We start from the raw sequence: 23,058 nt of genomic DNA on the forward strand, positions 1-23,058 counted from the left end.
TTTATTGCGACTTTCTTACGGGGCAGACTCGGCTTGACCTCCGTGGACCTATCAAGATCAACAAAAAAGCAAGCTCTTTTAGCTGAACGGTAGGTAGACTAACCGGCAACTAATGGGAATAGTTTAATTTATACATGTGCACTCACTTGGTGGATGCGCCCGAAGATTTTCTCCACACAGCGGGCAGGTCTCATTGCCGCAGCAATAACGGTGATATGGAAGTCGATCACATTGACAACACCAATCCACAGGGTCAGTTGGCCGGCCACAGAGACCACAGGGAACAGCGTCGTTTGATGTATAACGCCACCGTGGTTAGTTGCGGTTGCCATCCAACACCAGAGGCTGGTTGTCCTGGGCACTAATTGCATTTTGACGCAACATCAACTGGCTTTGGACAATCAGACGCTTCATGCACCCAGCAGCCTTACGCGGTTCCAGAAGCTTCACTTTGCCAACCAACCGATCAAGCTGCTTGTGCAGACGTCCGGGAAACGTCTAAACAGTGCTGTCTGCTGCGTTCGAGAAAAGCACAGGTGACTACATCTGCCACCCTCCGATTCCACCAGCAGCACGCGACCGAGCTCTAGAAACTTGGCTATGATGGACGACATGTCATCTAAGAAACCGACTAAACGGTAACCGACGGCCTACTTAGCAACAGCGGTCGACAGTTGATGCGAAAGTTACGCACATCCTTGATAGTGAGTACCTTTCCAAAGTGGTCGGCGACGTGCTGCCTAATCTCCGACGAAGGAGCACCGTATTTCAAAGGGGTAGAACACTCCTCAATTCATCAATTTGTCAGTCGCCGGTTGATGGGGTGCCTGTCAAAAATAAACTTGCTGCGTGGATGATTGTGCTCCAGGTAGTAGGAATTAACCCTCAAGCAGTCATGGTACCGGTGAACGCTGAACCTTGCCGGACAATCAGTACGACGTGTGCTACAAAGTACACACAACTTACTAGGTACGACGAATTCCACGGCTATTGCTTCGTCTGCAGGGATGTCTGCTGCAACGGTAGAAGGTTTTTCATTCAAAAGTAGCGAATTGCAGCTCTTTTTGGAGTTAATGCGGACAAAAACAACGAAATGTTTTGCCTGGTACTCTTTCAAAGCGACTTGAAATGCATTGAATGAGAAAAAAACTTTGACGAGATAAATTCTTCACAAAATCATCCTCCGCATTCACGTGCTCAGCCACAGCAGCCACTTAAAATACGAATATCGCGGGCCTTGAACATCATGGGAATTGAGTAGATATAAACAACTTTCAACAAAACTGCGGCCGTTTGGGAAGATCTCATAGCCCGGAAAATTACCATCAAATGTTAAAACTTTATGTCAAAGATTTTCTCCTTTGAACCACGGTTTCAGAGAAATTTTCGGTGCGCGTCTAGCCCACGGCTTTGAGCCTTGGTGTATCAGCCAATAACTCAACCGTCCAAGGTCATTCCTAGCGAACAAAGTTTATTGACTTTGGTTCACGTCAACTGGTTTCATTGCGGACTAAGCCGTCACTCATGTGACATTGTACTAGTTTTATATTTTCCACTATTTGCGACTACTCACCCCGTGATATGCACCCCCTCGGTTTTGCACTGCCCACTCCCACAATCAGATGGCAACGGCCTAGTCATGCTCCCTGCAAGTTCGGAAATAAGTGTAGTAACATTGTTATAGCGCACCTGAGCTGACAACGGTTATAAGAATTCAGTATCTTGACGAAAAAATCCATTTTAAGGGTTTCCCAGCGAAACCAAGTAGGCGACAGTAGTCAGAACGTGGAAGACCCCACTGACCCACGGTCCACCTGACTGTCTAGAGAGTTAACCCTGGTTCTGAAGGGCCAGTCAGTTAGGAATTCCTACACAACACCTAAGCAGGACGACCGGTTCGGAGATGTGGTTGAACCAAACTATGCCCCTCTACGAGGAACAGTATTGCAGCCACTTCCCAAGAATTGTGCTGGTGGCCGGAAGGGAATGTATAAGTACGAGGATCCGAGTCGGACTCCACAAAACCTGTGGCTTGACATCGACGATGAGCGTGGTAAGCAACTAAATTTTGTCAGTGCCCGCCACTTTTAAATCCTAACGATCAGATCTTGTGTCATCTCCACAGGATATAAAGAGCCCTTGTAATTTTGGATCCCTACCCACGACACCTCAGGTGTGATGAAGTTTACTTTTTCAATGACCACTGTTTACGTCACCGACTTTTTTCCAGGAAATTCCCATTATTCGCAACCCCCAACAGCCATGTTTGCTAGGCACCGGAATGGTGTTACAGCTGAACGATTATTATTATTATTATTATTATTATTATTATTATTATTATTATTATTATTATTATGGGGCACCGGAGGACACGTAACAAGTTATAATATTCTAGCACCAACCAGAAGGCGTGCAATGAGGTGCGACAACAGCAAAGTGAGTACTGGGGGTAGTGGGTACAACCTACTAGCAGAAGTAGACAGGCCGTTCGTTGACTGACCGGATGTTCTTAGAAAGACCGTCAGGAGTACCATCCTCAAAGGGGTTTGTACAGTCCTCCGGTTAGAGATAAACGGGGTAGATGTGAAGCGCTGAAAATTCTCCGCGGGTGGAGTGTGGAGACCCATGTGGGGGATTCTTAGCTGCGAGTAGACTGGCATTCCGAACATCGGCCTTGGGAATGAGCGACTACATCTAGGCCGGGGAAGTGTAAAACAGACCCCAGTAGTTTGCCTGCGTGGCACCAGAGTGTGCAGGCGCTACACCGGCGGGCGCAGCCCAGGGCCCGCACAAAAGATAAACGGAGGTGATACGTTGGTTGGAGTTGTCCATTTCGGAGCCAACTTGGGGATTTCGCCGTCGCTGTGCTCACGCGGGCAATAAGGCAGCTCAATTGGGGCTGGCACGATGAAACGCCATGTTAACGTATCGCTATCGAGCAGAGTGGCCTCCATTGCGAGACGAATGACTGACATGAAAGTCCCATGAAAGTAAAACAGATGGAGACCACTTAATGCACACCAAGTAGGTATATAAATGTGGGAGTTGTCATGTTATCAGGCTAGACTCAGCAAGCAGATAATGTGTCACGAAGGTCGGGTATGATCACAAGACACATCGACAGGCGTCAAGTTCAGGCTGCTCAGATTAATCTGCGTGGCTCATTGGTGCTGGTAGCCCTAAGATCGCATGACCTGGATAGAAAAGCACGCGTAATGGAGGTTATAACACTAACTAGGCGGGAAGTCACCAACCTGCTCAGTTTTGGAATGAGCCAATGGTAGAACTTAGGCAGGATAGAGCAGAGAGAAGTCACTTGAACCCGTTGACCTCACAAGAGTTGGAATACCGTTCTTTAGGCAACGTATTGGACCAGCATCTAAAGTTTGTTCCACTTTCCTCGCTAGTACATGGCAGATCATGCAGCGATGGACTCTTTTTTGAATTATTATTGTTACCTATCAGGTAGTCGTCGTGCCGGACACTGCTTACTATTTTGCCACTCTTGGCGTGGATCTAACTTAAGCACTTATTTATTCATTTATTAAATTAATTTACATTTACATTGTCAGGCATATCTCTAGGTTAGTGATCCTACCTAATCGTCCTGCTGCCATCTTTCACTTTTCATTGTCCCGGGATACCAAAATAAGGCCGCATAGTTCTTCTGTCTTCGCCTCAAAAACTGACCACAAAATACTGCTTGACATTATGACCTAACTCATCACGATCTTTTAAGTCTTTGGAGCTGGCTGTTCCTCCACAATGACGCGTGGCAAGGTTTTAAGATGAAGTCTGGGTGCGCGCGATGTTGTAATGGATAACGTGAGCAAATACCAGTTCAAAGTAGTGAAATCAAGTGAGAAAAAATAGGCGAGATGATACAACTCACAGTTCGTTGGTACAGTTAGTTATTACCACCACAATAAATCCAAAGCGATCTTCTTCCTGGAATCTTCCTTGATATATTCCTAGATACTTTTTATCCCGTCGTAGTCTGAAAGGTAGATCACCGCTCGTTAATTCACTGCCGGCGTAATTCGACACAGCAAGAAGGGAACACGCCTTTCACGAGGTACAGAATTTGTATTGTCTCCATATTTCTTTTTCGTTCATTTTAAACAAAAGTTATTCGGTATGAAGAGAAGAGGAATAAGCTGAGATCTTAGTGAGAGATAGAAAGTGGTACAATTTGAGTAATGATAAGTTACAAAGAAAGTACCAATCTCAATGGTCAGAAGGATCACATCATCCTAATAAGGGTGTATGCAAGCAATTAAATGCATTGATGACCGAGTAAGAAGGTCGCCAGTTTACATTGCATGTATGCAATATCCAGGAAAATACATCTATGACATTGCGATGAAATGATTCAGCCACCACAGGAGCGTCAATATTGCCGAACGTTCGGAATGTCTGGGATTGACCTCATCTCGTGGCTATGATACAAACAGTTGTTTAGCAACCCTCTGCCTAACCCTATCTTATATCCGGATTTGCATTTGAGCCGCTGTGCAAACCCCTATGTGTGAGTCTCCATGTCATTGTATTCCCCACCACTGCTGGAGCTGGGAGGACCTGCTCAACTGCTAATCCCCGGTGATGTCGGCGGATTGACCTCCACAATTTGAGGAGATTGGAAAAGTCCGCCATTTTGTAATTTTTGTTCGGATTTCGCGTTTTTCAATTCTTTCCATTTTTGCTGTTACCACCTTTCCACATTGTAGTCTATAGAAGTTTCATTTTATTGTTCTAATAGCTTTACTTGCCGCTTCTTTGATCTCTCAAAGCCAGTCGGGTGCAGGAGGAGGAAATTTCCTAAACGAATTCAAATTTGAGCGTTTGGAAGAAACTGACAGCTGATAAGATGGCTATCACTGCGTAGAAAATGCACAATTATCAACATCCACAATGCCACGCACTCACTTCGAAGCGTTGCCGATATGGTGTGCAGATAGAGAACGAACAGGAGTCTACAGCTAGATTAATTTCCGTCTTCATCCGGACGCCTTGCCAACACTGATGAATGATACAAAAACGTTGTAGAGGGTAAGGACTCCTCACCGAATACCATACTTCTCACTGATGCTCAAAATGGCTTTGTAACTTTGCTTTCCTGTATAAAAAAATCTTATGTCGGCCTCCGAAGGGTGGATCCTAACCATAAGCGAAAGTTGTGACGCACATACCACATCATCGATTGTAGCAAAGATTTCGACTAGCTGAATCACCGCCTCTTGGTTTTGATGCTTTAAACGTATGATTTTTAACGAAATTCTAAAAGGCCAGGGTTTCGCCGCGGAGGTATATGCAGTCGACGTTTGAGGAGTAGCAACCTACAAGAGGAGACACTCTGCCAAAGACTATTCAGTATGAACTTTGGCGTAACGCTTCAGTTGCCTGGCTCACCACATCTGTTTACTGTTTGCTGATTACCTCAGTTTGTGACGATTGCTCTCACCTGGGGAGACTGCCTTCAACTCCAGCAGGATCCGGACCCAATCCAGATGCTAATCAGTTCCACCCCATATACAACCAGAAGAAATATATATTATATTTCACACTCTCGGGAGCCCATATACTTACACAGATTATTGACTCTCTGGGAAGAGATGGTGCGGGATCTCAGGATCTCGACGGGTGAAACATTTCGGTGCTGAACGACTTTTGCGGCGAGATGACTCAGTGACCAAATTGCGAATTTACTGAAATTAGTTGATTTCACTTGCTGTTGCGCACTTGAGTCTTCGGCAAGTGTTAGAATTCCAGTGAGGGATCTAGAATGACTACTGTTAACTCGCACGTTCACTGCGTATGTCCTGCTCAGCAATGCACGTTTTTAGCACAAAGACGGTACTTCAATTCGTTTGCCAGTTCACCCTTTTTAGCGAATGTTTTTATTAGCGAACTTAGCGCTATAATGAACCGATAGCCCAATGCGATACGTGGATGATATACCTGTGGTGCTTGGGAATACCAATGTGTTGGAATTACAGAACTATGTAACCCTTACTCTCGTTTAGCTTTACGTAGAAAACAGAAACTCACGGATCACCTGATATTCTTTACATAGATTTGCGCAGGAAGCCTGACGATGTAATACAAAGACATCTATGGGAAAAAGACTTTATCTGGGCTCATACAAACTTTCCGCATTGTTTATTTGGTGTACAGTTGAAGTTTGATCCACTGTTTAGCGTACAGAGCCTACGGAATATTCTTCGAGTAAACTTTGGATAAAGTACTGAGGCGCGCAACTGACACCTTTGTGCAAAACGGGTTTCCTGGGAAGCTCATTCCATTATGGATGATCCAAATAAATCCACCCAAACCGGAGACTTTGGTTGTTTTTACTTGACCGAGGTTGACGCGATTAAGCCCCGTCACTACACACTTTATTTTAAAGTAACCATTTTCAAGCACTTGGACGTTCTTTGTCTAGACCATGGCACCTCTTCCAACAGTCTCATTAGAACCTATCTCAGAATCCTGGAGGGTCCATATGATCTTCACAACCAATCTTTTTGGACCATGGTTATGTCTATTGTTTGAATGTGGGAAACAGTATTTCCTTATGCATTTGCTGGATTTATCTTATATGTGGTTCCTTTTTATGAACGGCGAAGTCAAACTGACTTTTCTCAATAATGTGAACAGTATATCAACGTTTTGTGGGGTCGGTCATTGAAAGTATGCTCAGATACACTTACGTGGACGTTTGGAGCATTGTATGCCTCCATGTGGTTGCTTGCACTTCAGTTTACTCCGACAGCCTCTTTAGTTAGGATACTTTAGGTTCTCAAGCACCATATCAATGGGATGAGATATACATAATATGGTGCTGAGCTTTGCATATTTACTATTCCAAACACTACCTAAACTTTCATTTTAGCGGGTTCCTGTAGTCTTTAGTCGTTTTTTTGCTGCAGTGGAGTCTCATTTTCTGAAATTTAAGGAAGTTTGATTTGTATCCAAATCTATGTTTTACCTTCTGCCTGAGTTTGACGTATACCAAAGAACCAAACAGAAATGTACAGCTGTTTCATCGTCGTGAATCCTCGGTATCTCAATAATCTTCCTGGAAAATTGAACTGACAGCCTTCCGTGTATGGTGTTACTCGGTTATCACTGATCGATAATCAACCTGATCAACTTATTTTTTCATTTCCTTTGGACCTTTTTGTTCCCTTCTGCACACCACTAACGCTTCGGTGATCAGAATACCATCTCTGGAGTTCTATGAAGCCGTGACTGTCACTTGCCATCTTAGTAGAAATAGCGCCTCAGTTTGATACTGTTGCTAATTCGAATGTGTTTTCTGATGGCGTTTTGTTTCTTTCAGGTCAAGAGCCCAACCATCTGCTCATTTACACCACCATATTGAGGCTGAATGATTTTCACGCCACTTTCTGTTTTACTACCAAGTACACTTGTTGTTCCACCCAGTACATTCGTACAGATGCCCGAAAAGCTTTGATATTTCTGAACAGCGCAGATTCCACTCTACATCCATTATTCAAGGGTATTTGGGTGAACTGTAAGTCTAATATCACTAGATTTGAATATGTAGCTTCCCCCGTAGCTTTTGTTGATGGTTTTGCGAATCAGGTATTTTGTTTGCCTGATAAAGAATGCTACATTCCAGACTTTGTTACCGGAGATTTTGATTCCATCTCAGGAGATGCCCTTAGTTATTATAGATCACAGGTAAGCTTGCATCATTTTAACGCCGGGTGTAAATAATTGAGCCAACAGTTCGTGTTATTGAAACACCGGACCAAGACGCTACAGATTTCACGAAATGTCTACCTATAATGAACGAAGCCATTAATACTTTACGTGTAATTTTATCTGGCTAGATTACAATCTCACCTTAGGATAAACCTGCCGCGATTGCTGTGGTCCATATGAGTGGTGGACGCTTGGACCATGAATTCGGATTGATTCAAACTCTATACGAGGCCCATAGAATGAACTCCATTCCAGTTCATCTCGTGTCCGAATGTTGCGTCTCAATTCTCTTGCCTGCGGTAAGACTTCATATATTCTATTAGGCTTTTGTTCAATCAGGGCATGCATCAAATCCATACAAATACCGGACTTGAAGCCGACCATTGTGGTTTGGTTCCGGTTGGTGCACCCTCCCTGGTCACAACCACAGGATTGAAGTGGAATCTCAGTATGTTTGCCCATCTTCTCTTGATCCTTTTGCTTTAGGAAATCAATTGTTATCCTTTGGTCACTTGGTTTCCACCTCAAACCAGTTGGCTGCACCATTGATCGAAGTGACCTGCGATTCTCCCCTATTGATGATATTGGAATACAAAAGGTAGTGAACGCAGGCTGCTACGAGATACTTGAACTGATCCTAACTTGTGTGGTTAGGTTGAATTTTTGTAAAGCATGCATCTGAAATAGACTTTACTTTCCAAGTACAACCTGGTTCATCTCACCATTTCCACTGAGTTTATCTGACTGCACCAAATGGATTTGTACGTTTCTTGATTGAGGGAATTTGATCGCAAGACCCCTCAGATGTAGACGTCCATGGGATGAATCAATGAGTTAGCTAAAATGACCCTTTCTCAATGCACAAGGCTTAGGGTTAGAATGCACCCAACACCCAAACGTCCACTAATGGTCGTGATTTTATTTTCTACTGGTTCAAAATGAGTTAAGCTGGTGGCCATGGACGTCTTCATCTGAGAAGTCTTGCGACCAGATTAGAAACTTGCTAGGGTCGTGCGTAACTTTGCTTTATCTACTCAGAAGATACTTGACTTATGTAAGCAGAGCTCACCTGCGTAGCATGCCAGACGTTGCTTGGAAGCGATTTGTAAGTGAGTACTAAATAATCTACCGGACCCGCTGGAGCAGTAGATACAGGTCGCCCAATTGGGGCGGTACTACTGTGTATACCCAACCATCAAATAGGCTTGTGTTTTTCGTCCCCAACGCAAGTTAACGAATGGTTTGTGGGAGGCAGACAAATGCAGAAAGATCCTGACTACTGCTAAGTTGCTCATCACCGAATGCTCATGCCTTCCTGGTATGTAGTTACGAACTCTTCGATACACCGCATGCGAGTGGCTCTAATGACATGAATGTTATTGTCTTTTGGCTGGGCTACCTACCTAAAGCTTGCAAGTCGCGCACCGGGTGTTGTTAGGTGAGGTTGACAAGGAATGCTGGGTCATTCCTGATAGTGGTATCTTATTCCGACACAATGCCCAGTTATGTCTATTCGAATGCTGCTGGAAGGCGTAGGCATGCAGACCAGTATATAACCAGCACCGATTGGCATGGCGCAAACCACTGAAAGGTTGCTTACCTAAAGGGTGTGTTACAGCACGGGGCTATTTGCAATGGTTTGGGTCTAAATGGATGGGAGTTCACTGGATTTTAACATAGCACTCTTCTCTCTAGGTGTTACGTGACTGTGTCAGAAATGGCTCATGGAGCACGCTTGAGTACACTGTCTACTATTGCGTCTTATACTTAATGTCATTTCAAGGAGCAGCAAAATCGCCCGGAAGAATCTATTACAGACGTATTCGTGGATGACCTAGAGTTTGACCGATCATGGTTGACAATCGATAGGTATAGTTGATGTCCTGCTATTTCATTGTTCATGGAAAACGATGTTTTCTAAACTGAATTAAGTGGTAAGCGTGACTCCATTCGCGACGAGGAAGCACGATGGTGAAGTATATCCCTGTTTAATGTGATGCTGCAATAACGGCCGGAGTGCCCACCTGAGCGTAGCGTGTAGGAATATGGAACACTACTTTCTACGTGATTTTCATGGTCGCTCCACTAAAGGCTTGATGCTGTCTCTCCACGCTGGACAACACCTAAATTTCAACTGCGTTCCATGAAGTATACCAAGGCGGGTTCAGTGTATCTAACCACAACGTGGTCGTTTCTGCTCTCACACCACCGTCACCTTTAATTTTCAACTTTCGGTTGGCCCTTAGACACCCTGGTGATACCGACTTTAAGGTCATCTCATTAGCTATTGAATGCTATATTTTTTTCTGAAACTCCCTCTCAGAAGAGGCTGATTTACTTATTTTACTTATGTAAGATGTGACTTGGCGTTTTTTTTTTCAAATGAGACCCATTGGGTATGACAAACAAGAAACGCGTCTTTTGTAAATGTAGGGTTTAATTTTTCTGTACCTATTCAAACGTGAAGTACGTAAATAAAATGGCAACAAGCCGTTTGTCACACTCGTTACTCAATTCTGTCCTCGATCACTCGCAGTTACCGTCATCTTGTGGTCCTCGGTACTGATGGGACTAAAACCCTTGTACACTTTCGGGTTCATTTGGTTATTTGATGGTGCATGGAAGCCCTTTACGTAAACATCGTCGATTCACACCCTTTCAATTTGTCCTAATTGACTTTGCTGGATGGACGAACTTCAACCATTCGCACCTGAAAACATCTTGAGTCTAGTATATTGTGTCTGAAATATGGTATGAACTGCTAGTTTTTCGAATTGAGCAGTGTATCATACGGGCTACCATTGAATTCCGATTTGGTCTGTTTAATTTGATTTTCTCGGTCTTCGGTGAGAAGATGCCACTATTAAATGGTTGCTAGAGGTGTTCATTTATGGACATTTGGAAGAACACGACTAAACTACGGTCCATACGCCCTAGACATTCACTCTGCAATGTCGTGCAGAAAGCATGGAGATCACAGAGCTGACCGTCGCTAGCCAAATGTGGATACAAATAAACTAGTTTGGTTGGATGTCGTCAAAACTCGAGTTTTCGATCAAATTCGTCTAATGATTGATACATTTTCAATCCAAATGACTTACTGAAAATCCAATTCATTTGTTCAGCTGTTAAACCCTTACATGCCTAACTGCCATGCTACCAGAAGGAAGCATGAGGGCTGGGATACTGCCAGGTTGCCGAAGCCTAGACAGGGGAAGTCGAGAGGCAACGGTTGAGTTCGAACCACAGACCTTGCTATTATTCTGCCCTCAGCTTGGTAGTTAAAACACTATCGTGCTGAGAACAGTATGTGAAACTTTCAGCCGGCTGTAGCTATCCTCATTCTATTCAGGGCGAACTTGCACGCTTCTGGCGTTACAGTGGTAAACAGACGCGTCTTTCTACCAGATTAACAGCACCAAAACATGCAGAAATCAGTTGCGGCAAGATCGTTGTAGCACTTCGCGATTCGGCTAACCGAAAAAGTTACATGAAGTCCGTGACGTGGACTGTTACGGACTGGTTCTGATTCAGGCGGTCCGGTTTGAAGCTGTCGATTTAGCCAGCTTCAAGGCGAAACTCAGAAATATGAGCTTACTGAATACTTGTTCCCTGAGCCACACAAACTGTCTCAAAACCTGGGTTCATGGAGCGGCTTTACACCTAAAAAACACTACACACAAGTGACCAGGTTTGGACTCAGCTGTCTTTTTTCGATGTCTCATCCATGGATGTGCTCGGTATCAGTACAGGTACGCAGTACTGTAGTTGAACACTTCGACAGTTACGGTGGGTCAAACTCTCTTGAATACAAAGAAACTGAAAAGTGAACGCAGTTCAGTAGATCCATAAACAAACGTGGTCTACATGAGCATTTTGCGATCAGTATTGCGGGTTCACCTATGTTTAAGACCTGGTAGTGCTGTAGAGACCTACCGAAAGACGATACGGAAACAGGTAAAAACACCTCTACGGTTCGGGTATCAACATCTGGTGAATGCAGTTTCAACTTTCCGGTATACCTGCTAAGACAAGTCAATCATTTGCAAAATCTTGGTATGAGGACTGGGTATGGGTCAACTTAAACTTCGAAACACGTTTGCTTGACTGATACTGTCTAGTACAGCTCGGAATTACCCGTCGGATAATGTGTAATATTTGGTGCACCTTAGGTGATACTCCCTGTTAAGAAATGGCCGTAGTACGATCGTACTAGGCCTGTGAATTTTGTCGTCGTTCTTGTACTTAATCAGTCTTCCATACCTAGTTTACTTTATCCGTGCGCCCAACACCGCTTTAGCATACGGCAGTAAGAAGCCAAACTGAGGCGCCACATGTGCCAAGTTTCAATCGAGTCAGTAGTGTGTTGTTTGACCTTTCAATATCTTTCAGCATCTTCAAGGTCAGCTACTGTTCGCATACTTGGCCTACCTATCGACCTCCGTGGTAATACAGCCTAATAGGCAAACACCGCGAGCCATGAATCTGAAAAGACCAAAATAATTTTACGGAAAAAATCAGGGGTGCTTCAAGCTCGGCTGGAATGAAGAGTTTATCGAAAGTCCGATGAAACTTCTTCTAGGCTTAGAGAGCCCAAGACTGACGAATCGGCGTATACCGTCAAGACGATAGCCCAGTGCCAGGTGAAGTCAGGCCTGCCGAAATTCGGCTACCTTGAGAGGCTCATTATCGAACGATAGAATCAGGTGTTTCAGTGACAGACAGACTGGGCTGGTACGCACATGCCACACCCACAAACCCGGGAGAAAGCGACACCGATAGTCCTCCATGCAGTGTGCATGCCCACAATACACATCAGTGCAAAAGCGGTGTGCGGACTAGGTGAACAGACGACTGAGCGGTTCACACTGCAGCGTATATGGACACTCTTTTCCACGTCAGACACTTAGTAATCAGTTTAGTGTAGACACTCATAGTGGTCTTCCACAACCGGGGTGGATACAGGTACGGTTGTACACAAGCAAACTGATGACCAGAATTCCAACATTTGAACCAACTGGGAAGCAGGTACATAAGTTTCTTAAGACTGGTTCCGCAAAGTTGACGAAAATAAATCAGGTATGATAGATGCAATCCATATTATCATCGTAATGACAACAGCAATAGCGGGTAAGAAAAAGAAAAAAACAAAGGTAATGAACTATCAGAATTAAACAGCTGGTGTAAGCGACAAAAAACCCCTCTAATTCACAACCAAGATAGATAACAGGTAAAAACAAAAATATAAATTTTGGGACCGAGCAGTCATAGATAACTGAAACCAATCCTTCTATTGGGCTCTGTAGAAAGGAATGTTAACAACAAATGGTTTTGAATTGCAACACGGTCGACGGGGATTTCTTTGGCCTAGTCGAATTGTCCAATGAGTTCGGCAATGTGGGCGTACAAATCTACAATAGTTGGGTCAGCAAGAGACTCTTTAGCAAATGCCTTCTGGGGTGATTGGCCTTCCAAAAGTCTGCGTACGGCCAATTCAACTTTCTTCCCATTCACAGTGTACTGAAACAGGAATTGGGGATGAATGTGCACCGAGTGATAAGAGTCGAAGTTAAACCAAACAATGTAAGACTAAGGTTTTCAGGGACCGATCATACCTCGGTTTACTGACCTGATTTCGACGAAAAATCAGCTATCACGGATTAATCCTTATCACGATAGACAGCAATACAATGGGATTGGTGCGACGTTATAGCGAAAAAGCCGCATTTTCTCAAGGGGACTGATCAATTACAGCTGTATTAAATGCATGGGGAAAGTCACACTGAATGAGACGCCACCAGCTGGACTGGGTCCGCATTCCCAAGAACTTTACCCAGCAAACAGCAACAGACAAACCTTATTTTGGTAATCTGGCTAGAAAGTTAGAGCGGTGCACAAGTTCGGGGGAACGTTGCGGACAACACATATTTTCTAAATTGTGTGTTCTCTGGAGCGCACTTTGGCAGACGGTTTTTAGGTGTGTGCAGTAACCTAGCTAAAATAGCATTCTAACCGGATTCTGGTAGTCATTACGTTTGGGAATGTATTTCGTAGTAGTTGGGCAACTTTTCAATGACACGAACTAGGTTGGAGTATCAACATACTGCTCCATAAAACTGGACTGACTCCTGAGAGAACAAAAGTTGGAAATCGAAACCTGTGGTAGGAATGATAAGACATTTTTTAAAACACTAGTAACAGTGCATCCGAAGAAGGAGACGCCTTCACAGGACTGCTCAAGCGGACCGTCTAACATCCTGAAGGATAGTCATTATCGTTTTGGCTGTGATGTTGCTTGGAATGACCTATTTACCAATGAAAAAGGTGGTAGGAAAACAAATTGGGATTTCCGCGAACGATTAAAGTGGACTATGCAAGAGTAATACAGAATGGCCCATTTTTCCTTGTGACTTTTGACAACAATGAACAAGGGATATGTAGCCAAATTGCTCTCGGAGTTCTGTTCACTTCCGTGCAAAGGTATAATCAGTCAAGAATACAAAAAAGCCGGTCCATTCAGTATCGTCCATGGACTTAAATACCATACAATCTGACCGCTGTTGTCCATCTCTTCAATAACGGCGAAAACGTGACTCGCTGATCCTGACTACGGATAAATTCGGTTGGTGCACTCACATACCAGAGACAGTGGTGAACAATCACCTCGTTCTTCTAGGAGGCCACATTACCAAGATTCATATCTACAAGAATGACTTACAAACTCAAGCAAAGAAGTCAGTTCGAGTTTTAGCGTCTCCCGTTTGGCGACAGCTCAACTGTACACGCCAATCATTAGATATCGTAACAATCTATTCCCTAGGCTAGGGAGCACATCGCTCCTCCAAAGATCAGAAAAATAGGTCGAATTTCAACACAATTCACCCTAACTGGACATGTGTCGGTAGGGCTAGGAAATCAATGAAATTTAGCTGTCATTTCGAAGTATCGAACGCTCAGTTCCTTTTGCCGATTTTATCAAAACATAACTCCTATCTACCTTGAAAAGCTAATTTTTAAGTTCAGGTCTGAAACCCACCGAAGTTCTTTGGGGATCAAACAACTATCTTCAATCTGATAGTTAAACACACCAATCTTGAGGTCTGTCCAAAACAAATACACTAAAATCCAAAGACTGCAAAACAAGATCAAGCAAGGTGCCTATTGTGACAGAGCAGGTCACGCCTTCCGACTATGAGCAACTAGGAAAAATTCGGGTTGTTATACGAATGTCGGACTGCTGAGTTCGTGTACGGCAAACATTGTACCTATCCGACAAATGCAAACTGGCTTGAAAAACAGGGGTTAGTTTGGACTAACACGATAGGACAACGAGGAATAAGCACTCTTGGGATTACACTTGTGAAAACTCTGTCGCAGAAGGCAACTAGCAGTGATTAGTTTTTGTCCAGCATTTAACCAGTCCAAAACGACATCTGATTGGGGAAGGGCAACAAACTTTTTTAAAAGCGGAAGTCTCTCGACCAAGAAGAGAGTAGCTGTCGCATTAGAGGAAATGAACTTTACATCAAGAAGCCTACCGGAATTTCAGGGACGCTCTGTATGATGGCCGGTAGGAACCTGGGCGATAGTTGAGACCGGATAACATTCCGTATCTGGTCCTCAAGTTCTTTGGGCAGTGCAGTATCACCGCCGGCGATATCAGCTGGTTTGACGAAAAGAAGAACGCGTTCATCCGTACGGCTCTGATTTGACTGGGCGACACAAAGGGAGTCAGAAATAGCGGGTAACGACTCGACTAAAAAGAACAATGGGGGAGGAGGCAATCAGACAGTGATGTGTTACGATTAACGTTTTAGCTGGACCATCTAAAAGACCACTTCAAGTCGGTTTCTGGACTTAAAGTTTGGGGAGGTCAGATCTCAAACAACACTACATTTTTAAAAGTCTTGGTAAAAACCGCCATCGTGAATCGTCATCCTGTATGCTTGTGAATGTATGTTTAGGCTTGGTTGTCTGTAAGTCTTAGTAAGTGAGATATATACGGCTGTTATCCAAATGGTATTTGCCAGTGTTCAAACCACTGGATGCCTGCGCATAGTGATGAGATGTATGAATGAGATATTGATGAACCCATTCGCTGAATGAACCTAGGTTCTCATCTTACACCACCACAACGCCATTAGCATGATTCGATAACCCGGTCAGTTCTTAATCGAATTAGACAAAAGGCCCCGTCCTCACTGGAAGCGATGTGTAGAAAATGCCGACCGCTTGCAGCTGAGAACAGCTTGGAATTTGTGTACCATGAGCGCGGTATAAATTGAAAGACATACAAAGAGGGAATAGCAACAAATTTTACTTCCATAAAGTAGATCTTTCCAGAGTTTATGTACGGTCCTTTGGTCGCTCCTCAGAAGAAGTAATTTTCGACCATTCCGATGGGTTTTCCGTAGAACTGCGCGTCTATAACCATTCACGATATTCTAAGTGCACTGGGTTTTGCAGCAAAATAAAAAAAATTGTCCATCCATAGTACCCATTCTGTGCCTAGCCGCCAAGCCACCCGAAGGATGCACGATGGCTAGATACTGCCAATTTTCGACCATTCCGATGGGTTTTCCGTAGAACTGCGCGTCTATAACCATTCACGATATTCTAAGTGCACTGGGTTTTGCAGCAAAATAAAAAAAATTGTCCATCCATAGTACCCATTCTGTGCCTAGCCGCCAAGCCACCCGAAGGATGCACGATGGCTGAGATACTGCCAGGTTGCCCAAGCCTAGACAAGACAAGCCAAGAAGCAGAGGTCGGGTTGGAACCACGGACCTTCCGGTCAGTAAATTCGCTCTAACCACTGTTGTACAGAAGTTCGTAGTTTTGTAGCGCTACCATTGCAGGAACAAGATGCGGTGGATTCACTGTTACTTAGTTACAGCGAACATGAATATAAGGAAACACATGGCTAATGTCAATTCAAAAGGTGACCCCGAATTTCTTAGAGAGGGTTGAAGACTCACATTGAACGTTCATAAAGCAGTCAAAAAGTGAATACTTTTAGTGAATATATGCACAAGTAGGGCTTCATTTACATTAAGGGCCTCATCTTGAACTATGCACTCATATTCCCACCATCGGCCACAGAACGAGCTTTGGAGGATGTCGGATATGGAAAGCCTCAGTTACATGTCCGGTAGAATAATCGACTGTTTTCATGATTCACACAGTACATCGGATTAGTGAACCAATGTATACTGACATCCAAGATGCACCGCAAACTTACTCAAATTGTAAATTTCGGCGCTGCCAAACCTTATTCCGCTTGGGTTCAAAGTCGCATCACTCCGTCCGCTGATAGTTAGCCCCAGAGTATCACTGTGCAGTTCAATAAAGTCACCGTGCGCCCAAACGTCTGAAGATTATAAATTGAGACAAATGAAGCAGACGGTGAAGGAAAAGAATATTCATGGGCTTAACAGAGGCAGGATGTCGGCAAGTCGATAAGAATGATGTTACGCAAGCCAAGGCGTGAGTCGTAGAACACTGAGTTCGCATCTGTAATTGGTGAGTAACTCCTGACGTAAATACCTGTAGTGCTACCGAGACAACTTTTCAAATCAGATGACTACAGTAGAGTAGCGGTGCAACATAAATGGAATGCGTAAAAGATGCTTTAGCGGCAAAACCATTGGATTTGGGTCGGAAATTGAGTAAAGCCCGCTGAAGACTCATTAAAGAAGAGTGCCAATTTAACCACATTTGGTTGTGTGGTTGTTTTAGTGAAACGGTACCAACACCGTTACCATCAAACGGAAAAAGTTGCGTGGCTCGACCTCCGTAATAGCGATCACTGGAACAAACCGGAAATTCATGTTGCGTTTGAAACGTAGAAGTTGAGCTGGTCGCCGGTCCTACAGAACAGCACACGTTCCGTAGAGCAACCAGATTTCGATACTCATCTAAGTTTAACAAAGTTCGTGAAAACCTTGTCGCGATTATCGATGATATGTGAACAAGGTTCGACAGCCAAAATCGCATCAAGTTTCTAGTCATGTCATGATACTTCAAGGAACAGAGGGCAAGTTTGCAAATGTTGAATGGAAAGACCGATTTACCAAACAAGCTCATGCTGTCACCCGGAGAGATGCCACCGCTTGCTTAGAGGAGCCTCATGTGGTTCATCAATCTGAGGCTTTGTGTAAGGACACTCCACGGACTGAACTCGAGCCGCCGTCTCATATTCTGTTTTGTTCCCCGCTGATACCCGAATTTCTGGATCTGATAACCTCATCAACCATCTACCACTTCTTAACTAAGCGCTGTTTCATTGGAGTGTGCGCCTAAACACATTCTTCCTTATCTGTTTCTCATCTTCCTAACCTGGAAAACCGTGCCATCAACATTGGCTTGAACTAAACTTTTCTCGATGCGGCAAATATTTTTTGCTGTATCCATCGGCCTTCAAAGGGCGAAGACGTGTCCTCTCTTTTCTCTTCATCGAACGCTAACTGTGTGAACAGGCACTTCAGACCGGCTACACTTCAGAAGTTTGCACAACGAAAGACTCCCATTATCTTTCCAGACAAATCCTGCAGCGTCGTGCATCCAAGTTCAAGTCCATTTCTATTATCAGTTTCCTTACACAGCTCGTCTGTTTTCCAACTCGAGCTCCTGACCACAACGGCGACCAGGTTAGTAGCAGCTTGTAGCAGCTGTTCTTAGTGCTGGTGTTTTCTGGAGGATCCCTCGGTTTCGGTGGAAGAACTCACTGCTGCCCTGCCTGACGAAATGGGCCGACTCATCCAGGGAAGTAATCACTTCCGTAGTGGTTTAACCATGCATATCTACAAGTAATAATGACTGTACAAGCGTTGACGGGTGGGTTTGAAGGCTATTGATCACGTAGCTGTTGATCAGTTGGATGGGTCCCACACAGCTCGCACCGTTGATATATCTTCGTTTAGTGACAAAATGTTTACAAGTTAATTGCGAAAATCATCTGGTCAACAACCAATACGTGCTAGGTTGCTGCACGTATTACTCGTTAGTCCGTGCTCAACGGATGCAAAGATAAATTCAATGAACGAAAGACAGCCCCAGCCATCAAAAGTGTCAACTATAAGCAGTTCCTTTTGGAGCCTAGTCAAAGCAATCAGTCGTAAGTAGTTTTGTTCTTTCTCATTCCTTGCCATACTTGATGTATCTGGAGGTCTCAGATTCCTTACGTCAGAAGTCAGAGATATTGGCCCTCAACTATTCTACTTCCCTCTTATCTCTGTACCAGTTTGCCCAGACTCCAACTCACTTATCCTTACCAGCTATCACACTGAGGATTGTTTGTTGTCTTTTGTCAGAACACCTAGTTCGAGTGGTATCCCTCCAATTTCGCCCCGTAACTCTAATCTTGAACTGGCCCCGGTTATTTAAAAGTTTCTATTTGTCCCTATATCGAAGACGTTCGCCGGGGTCCAGCATCAGATATCCTTGCTAAACTTCACATGTTCGGGTTGCATCCAAACTTGATTAGCTAGATTGTAAGCTAGACTGTACAAGCGGTGGTGCGGAAAATCAGTGCTAGATCTACCCCACAAGTTTAATCCTTGATGCGAACGATCTCTTGTCTACTGTTACCTCTCCCATCCACAATCTTGCGGACGACACCACTCTGCACTGCTCGTCCTACTCCTAGCGCCTCACTTCATTCCGACCGCGACGACCGGGCATTACTGCTCAGACCAACGACTTTGCTAACATACTCCACTGGGACTTGTCGTACTCTGCAGCGTTTGACGCCACCGTGTTTTCGTTTCCCTATACACTTACACTCCTGACCTAAATCTCCTAATGTGATCTGCTATCATTCCGCAATCCTGATCGTTCATCCTTTCTAGCCTCTCTTTCATCTCGATCCTAATGTCTTGAGGTCCGCGGGATGCGGCAGGTATAAAGGTTAGTTTCATTTGCAAATGTTCCATCCCTGTCCAAATTCTTCTCCTTCACAAATCCCGAATTCAGCCTACCTTACTGTTGTCAATTAGTGGTGGAGATCCTTCGCTTGACTTATTTCCTAATTTTTCCCAAGATAAAACTGCATATCTCATCGATAGCCTCATGCGAACACTTGATCACCTCTCGCTATATTTTCCCATTTCCAACAAGCAGACTGTTCATCAGAGCTTGCTTCTTTCCTTTTGCCTGTATCTTTCACAAGGACGATGTCTTTACTCACTGAGTCTCTCATTTCCGTTTTCAACCACACACACTGCGGAACTGCCATCTTCACATTTTCTTTCCAAAGAACTTTTGACACCTCCTGTCTTCTATAGCCTAAAACTGTTGGGAAGCCAAATTAACGCTCACTGCAATCTATCTTGATGTTGGCTAATTGGAGTAAGGCGTTACTTACCTGGAGGAAGCCAGGATATTCCGTCTACATATGGTTCTGCTCTAAGTACAGTGCTCAATTCCTCAGCACACTGGGCGAACATACTCGGAAACCGCTAAAATCGTTCCCATATTGTGAGTCTTCTTTCTTGAAGGGCCTGAGCCTTGGGCCAACCAATTGCACCACCTTTCTAAACAGGCCGACTATTTACCGAGTGATATGGGGAAAGAGGAAATCTGGAATTGTTATACTAATCTGTTGGAAATAAAAACAGTTATCATGTGGATGTTATAGAAAAACGAACTCAGCACCAGTAATTTTGTTACACATAGTGAGGTTCATTTTGTTAGGCTCACGTTAAACAAAATACCAGATTTTGAAGTGAGGCCAAGGAGAAAACAAAATCACTTCACCATACGCTATTGCTTGGTCGGTGGTACTTACAAAACCAATTGTTCTCCGTTTTCGGGACACGGGCTGATTGGCGGATCTCCTGAAAACATAATTAACTGAACCTGCTTATTTTGGAAACCTGATATGGTCTCAACGATAACTTTCTCATCATTATTTTCTCTGCGATGATTCTAATTGATGTGACCGAACCATTTCTAAAAGCAGTCTGTTGAGTGGGATGCCGTCAGTTAACCCAGAATAGTCCTTCTTTAAGAGATAGACTACTTTGCTCAAGCATAGTTACACACGGATAGCGTGGGTCGAATGATTGTATACTCGGCTAGGAATGTACCGATCATATGCACGATGAACCTGTTATATTACTGAGCTAAACGAAGCGTCCCCAGTTCGCTGGTCCTGAAATAAATATCAGAGAAAACCCTTAACAGCAGAGCTTTGCAATGTGGGGATCAAACTTTTTAAAGATCTACGAAGATTGGAGAATGAACGATAGCATAAAAGGAGTCGAGAAATCCAACCATATACAGATCAATGACGTGAAAAGGAATTCTTGGGAACCGAGAATGCAATACCCCCAGAGCAACCACTTGGGTTGGGCGCTCAATAGGTCTGAAAGGCGCATTTCTCAACACAGCTGACGACCAATTCAACGTAGATGTACAAAGTTACCCCGAACCCAAAAAATGGATCATCCCGAAATCTATTTCTACAGTTGGTGGATTTCGAAAGGGGATAACTGAACTAAAAAAGGAAAAGACTGCTGAAGGAGGACGAAATGCCTCCAGAACTATTTATATCCGGCGGATCAGTATTCGAAAACGAAGTTTTTCACCCGATTCGCACCATCTGAGAGACCGAAGTGTCCCAAAAGAGTTCAAGAACACCACAAGCGCATCAATGTTTAGAGGATATGGAAGCTGACCGAAAACGGACAACTAGTGATGAATCCGTCCTCTGTGTACAGACGTACTCTACTAGAAAACACCCCTGCTGGGCAATGTGGATTACGAAGCGTACGTAGCACAATTGACCTTTGAAGCTGCAAGAAAAAATTCCGGAATAAGAATCAATTATTATACTCTCCGTGTGTGGATTTCACGAAAACCTTCAACTCGATGCATAAGGAAACGATCTGGATCGTAATCCAAACGCTCGGCTGTCTTCATTACTATATAGAAGTTCAACATGGACACTATACTGACAGCACATTGAAATGCTTTCCAAATTCATTGGTGAGATGGAATCCAGAAGATTGAATATCCAAAACTAGCCATGATCGGCGGAATCGGGCGCACCTTGGTACACAACCAGTTACGCTGGATAGGCGAAGTAAAGCGAATGGCCAGTGACCACAGTTAGAAGCAACCTAATTACGGTCATTTGAAAAATAAAGTTCGAAATTGTGAACGGTCGAAATTCAGCTACAATTGCATCCTTTGGTACGCTTGAAAAACCGTAATCTTGGTTTCGGATCTTGAGAAAATCTATCACCTGAGAGAACAGTCAGGAAAATTGCCATCTACAAAGGCCTGGAGAGTTTTGAAGCACGATGCATCTCATTGCTTTAACATAACCACCTTATTCGGAAAGGTTATCACCTGAGTCTGTGCAACTTGCGGGCTCACATGCTTGAGCAACATCGGACTCGCAAGACACCACCCTGCCTGTGCGGACTCGCCAGTGAATCGTCTGGGTCAGTCCGCTCGGATTTCTAATCACTCTATTCAATGCTACCGCCATGCTAAAAGACAAAGCTACCAGTGTAACGGTGATATCACTGATGAGGAATAGTATGTTTTCTCGTAAATCCGCTTTGCGTCTCTTGAAGAGTGAGATCTATTGCGGAATTTGTGGAGTCGCTTTGTAGCGTTTGCTTGGATTTGAGAAACAGTCAACGAAATCCGAAAAAGTTTAGGAAGACGCATTCAAACAGAAGATGAATATTCAGTTTTTGTAAACAAGAAGCACATGAGAGTTTTGCTTCCCTGTCCAATAGTCTGTAACTGTTCAGTTGGCATTTTCTAATAGATAACTTCGCAGCGAGGGCCTTCTTCCTTTCACCAGTAGCAATTCGTATGCCATCTCCCTACCCATTCTCATGTAAACGGCACAGTGATGGGTATCCCCAGAAAGCACTCGTATGTTAACTTATCCGACGGGAGCGTGGTAACCTGATGAAACTTGGAGGAATTGGCGGATGAATCCAGTACCTAAGGATAAAAGAACCATTGTTGATGCTCACTGTTAAACCATCATGTTTGGGCCGCTTGATGGCTCTCAACAAGCATCTACATGCTAGCCGAACTTGTTTCCTTAGGTTACATCGGCATCAGCGGCTTGTACGTAGCACCACATACGGCTCCGCACAGACCAATTGTAGTTCAGGTACTATGAGCGGCATCAGTCACTGCTGATCGAGTGGTCCGTTCGGGATGCCTGCCAAGCATAGACGCATGTGGTAGATAATAAATCTGCGATGGTACTAGGAGTGAATTTCCGCGACCATCATTTACACGTAAACATATATATAAACATATAAACGTATATATTAGATATAAATATATATATAT

At 44.0% G+C, this 23,058-nt stretch overlaps 3 protein-coding genes across 3 annotated transcripts in view; 1 reads left to right on the forward strand and 2 right to left on the reverse strand.

Moving 5' to 3' along the window:
• T265_12742 (hypothetical protein) overlaps nt 1-1,147 on the reverse strand; it is a gene marked incomplete at both ends in the record, with an annotated part of 78,696 nt that extends 77,549 nt beyond the window's left edge. The window contains one exon of the mRNA XM_009165265.1: nt 967-1,147. Within this exon, the coding sequence (XP_009163529.1) occupies nt 967-1,147 (181 nt within the window). The remainder of the gene's footprint in view (nt 1-966) is intronic.
• An 839-nt stretch (nt 1,148-1,986) lies between these two features.
• Nucleotides 1,987-8,333, forward strand: T265_01198 (hypothetical protein; the record flags this gene model as incomplete). The annotated part of the gene is made up of 6 exons (XM_009165183.1): nt 1,987-2,053; nt 7,343-7,537; nt 7,583-7,707; nt 7,878-8,030; nt 8,071-8,179; nt 8,218-8,333. The coding sequence occupies 6 exons, from the start codon at nt 1,987-1,989 to the stop codon at nt 8,331-8,333; spliced, it is 765 nt and encodes a 254-aa protein (XP_009163447.1).
• Nucleotides 8,334-13,098: 4,765 nt separating this feature from the next.
• The window catches only part of T265_12743 (hypothetical protein), a gene marked incomplete at both ends in the record, with an annotated part of 19,146 nt that continues 9,186 nt past the window's right edge, over nt 13,099-23,058 (reverse strand). The window contains 3 exons of the mRNA XM_009165266.1: nt 13,099-13,251; nt 15,270-15,487; nt 16,973-17,101. Of these exons, the coding sequence (XP_009163530.1) occupies nt 13,099-13,251; nt 15,270-15,487; nt 16,973-17,101 (500 nt within the window). The remainder of the gene's footprint in view (nt 13,252-15,269; nt 15,488-16,972; nt 17,102-23,058) is intronic.

The sequence above is a fragment of the Opisthorchis viverrini genome, assembly GCF_000715545.1.
Source record: "Opisthorchis viverrini unplaced genomic scaffold opera_v5_13, whole genome shotgun sequence".
NCBI classification, from domain to species: Eukaryota; Metazoa; Platyhelminthes; class Trematoda; order Opisthorchiida; family Opisthorchiidae; genus Opisthorchis; species Opisthorchis viverrini.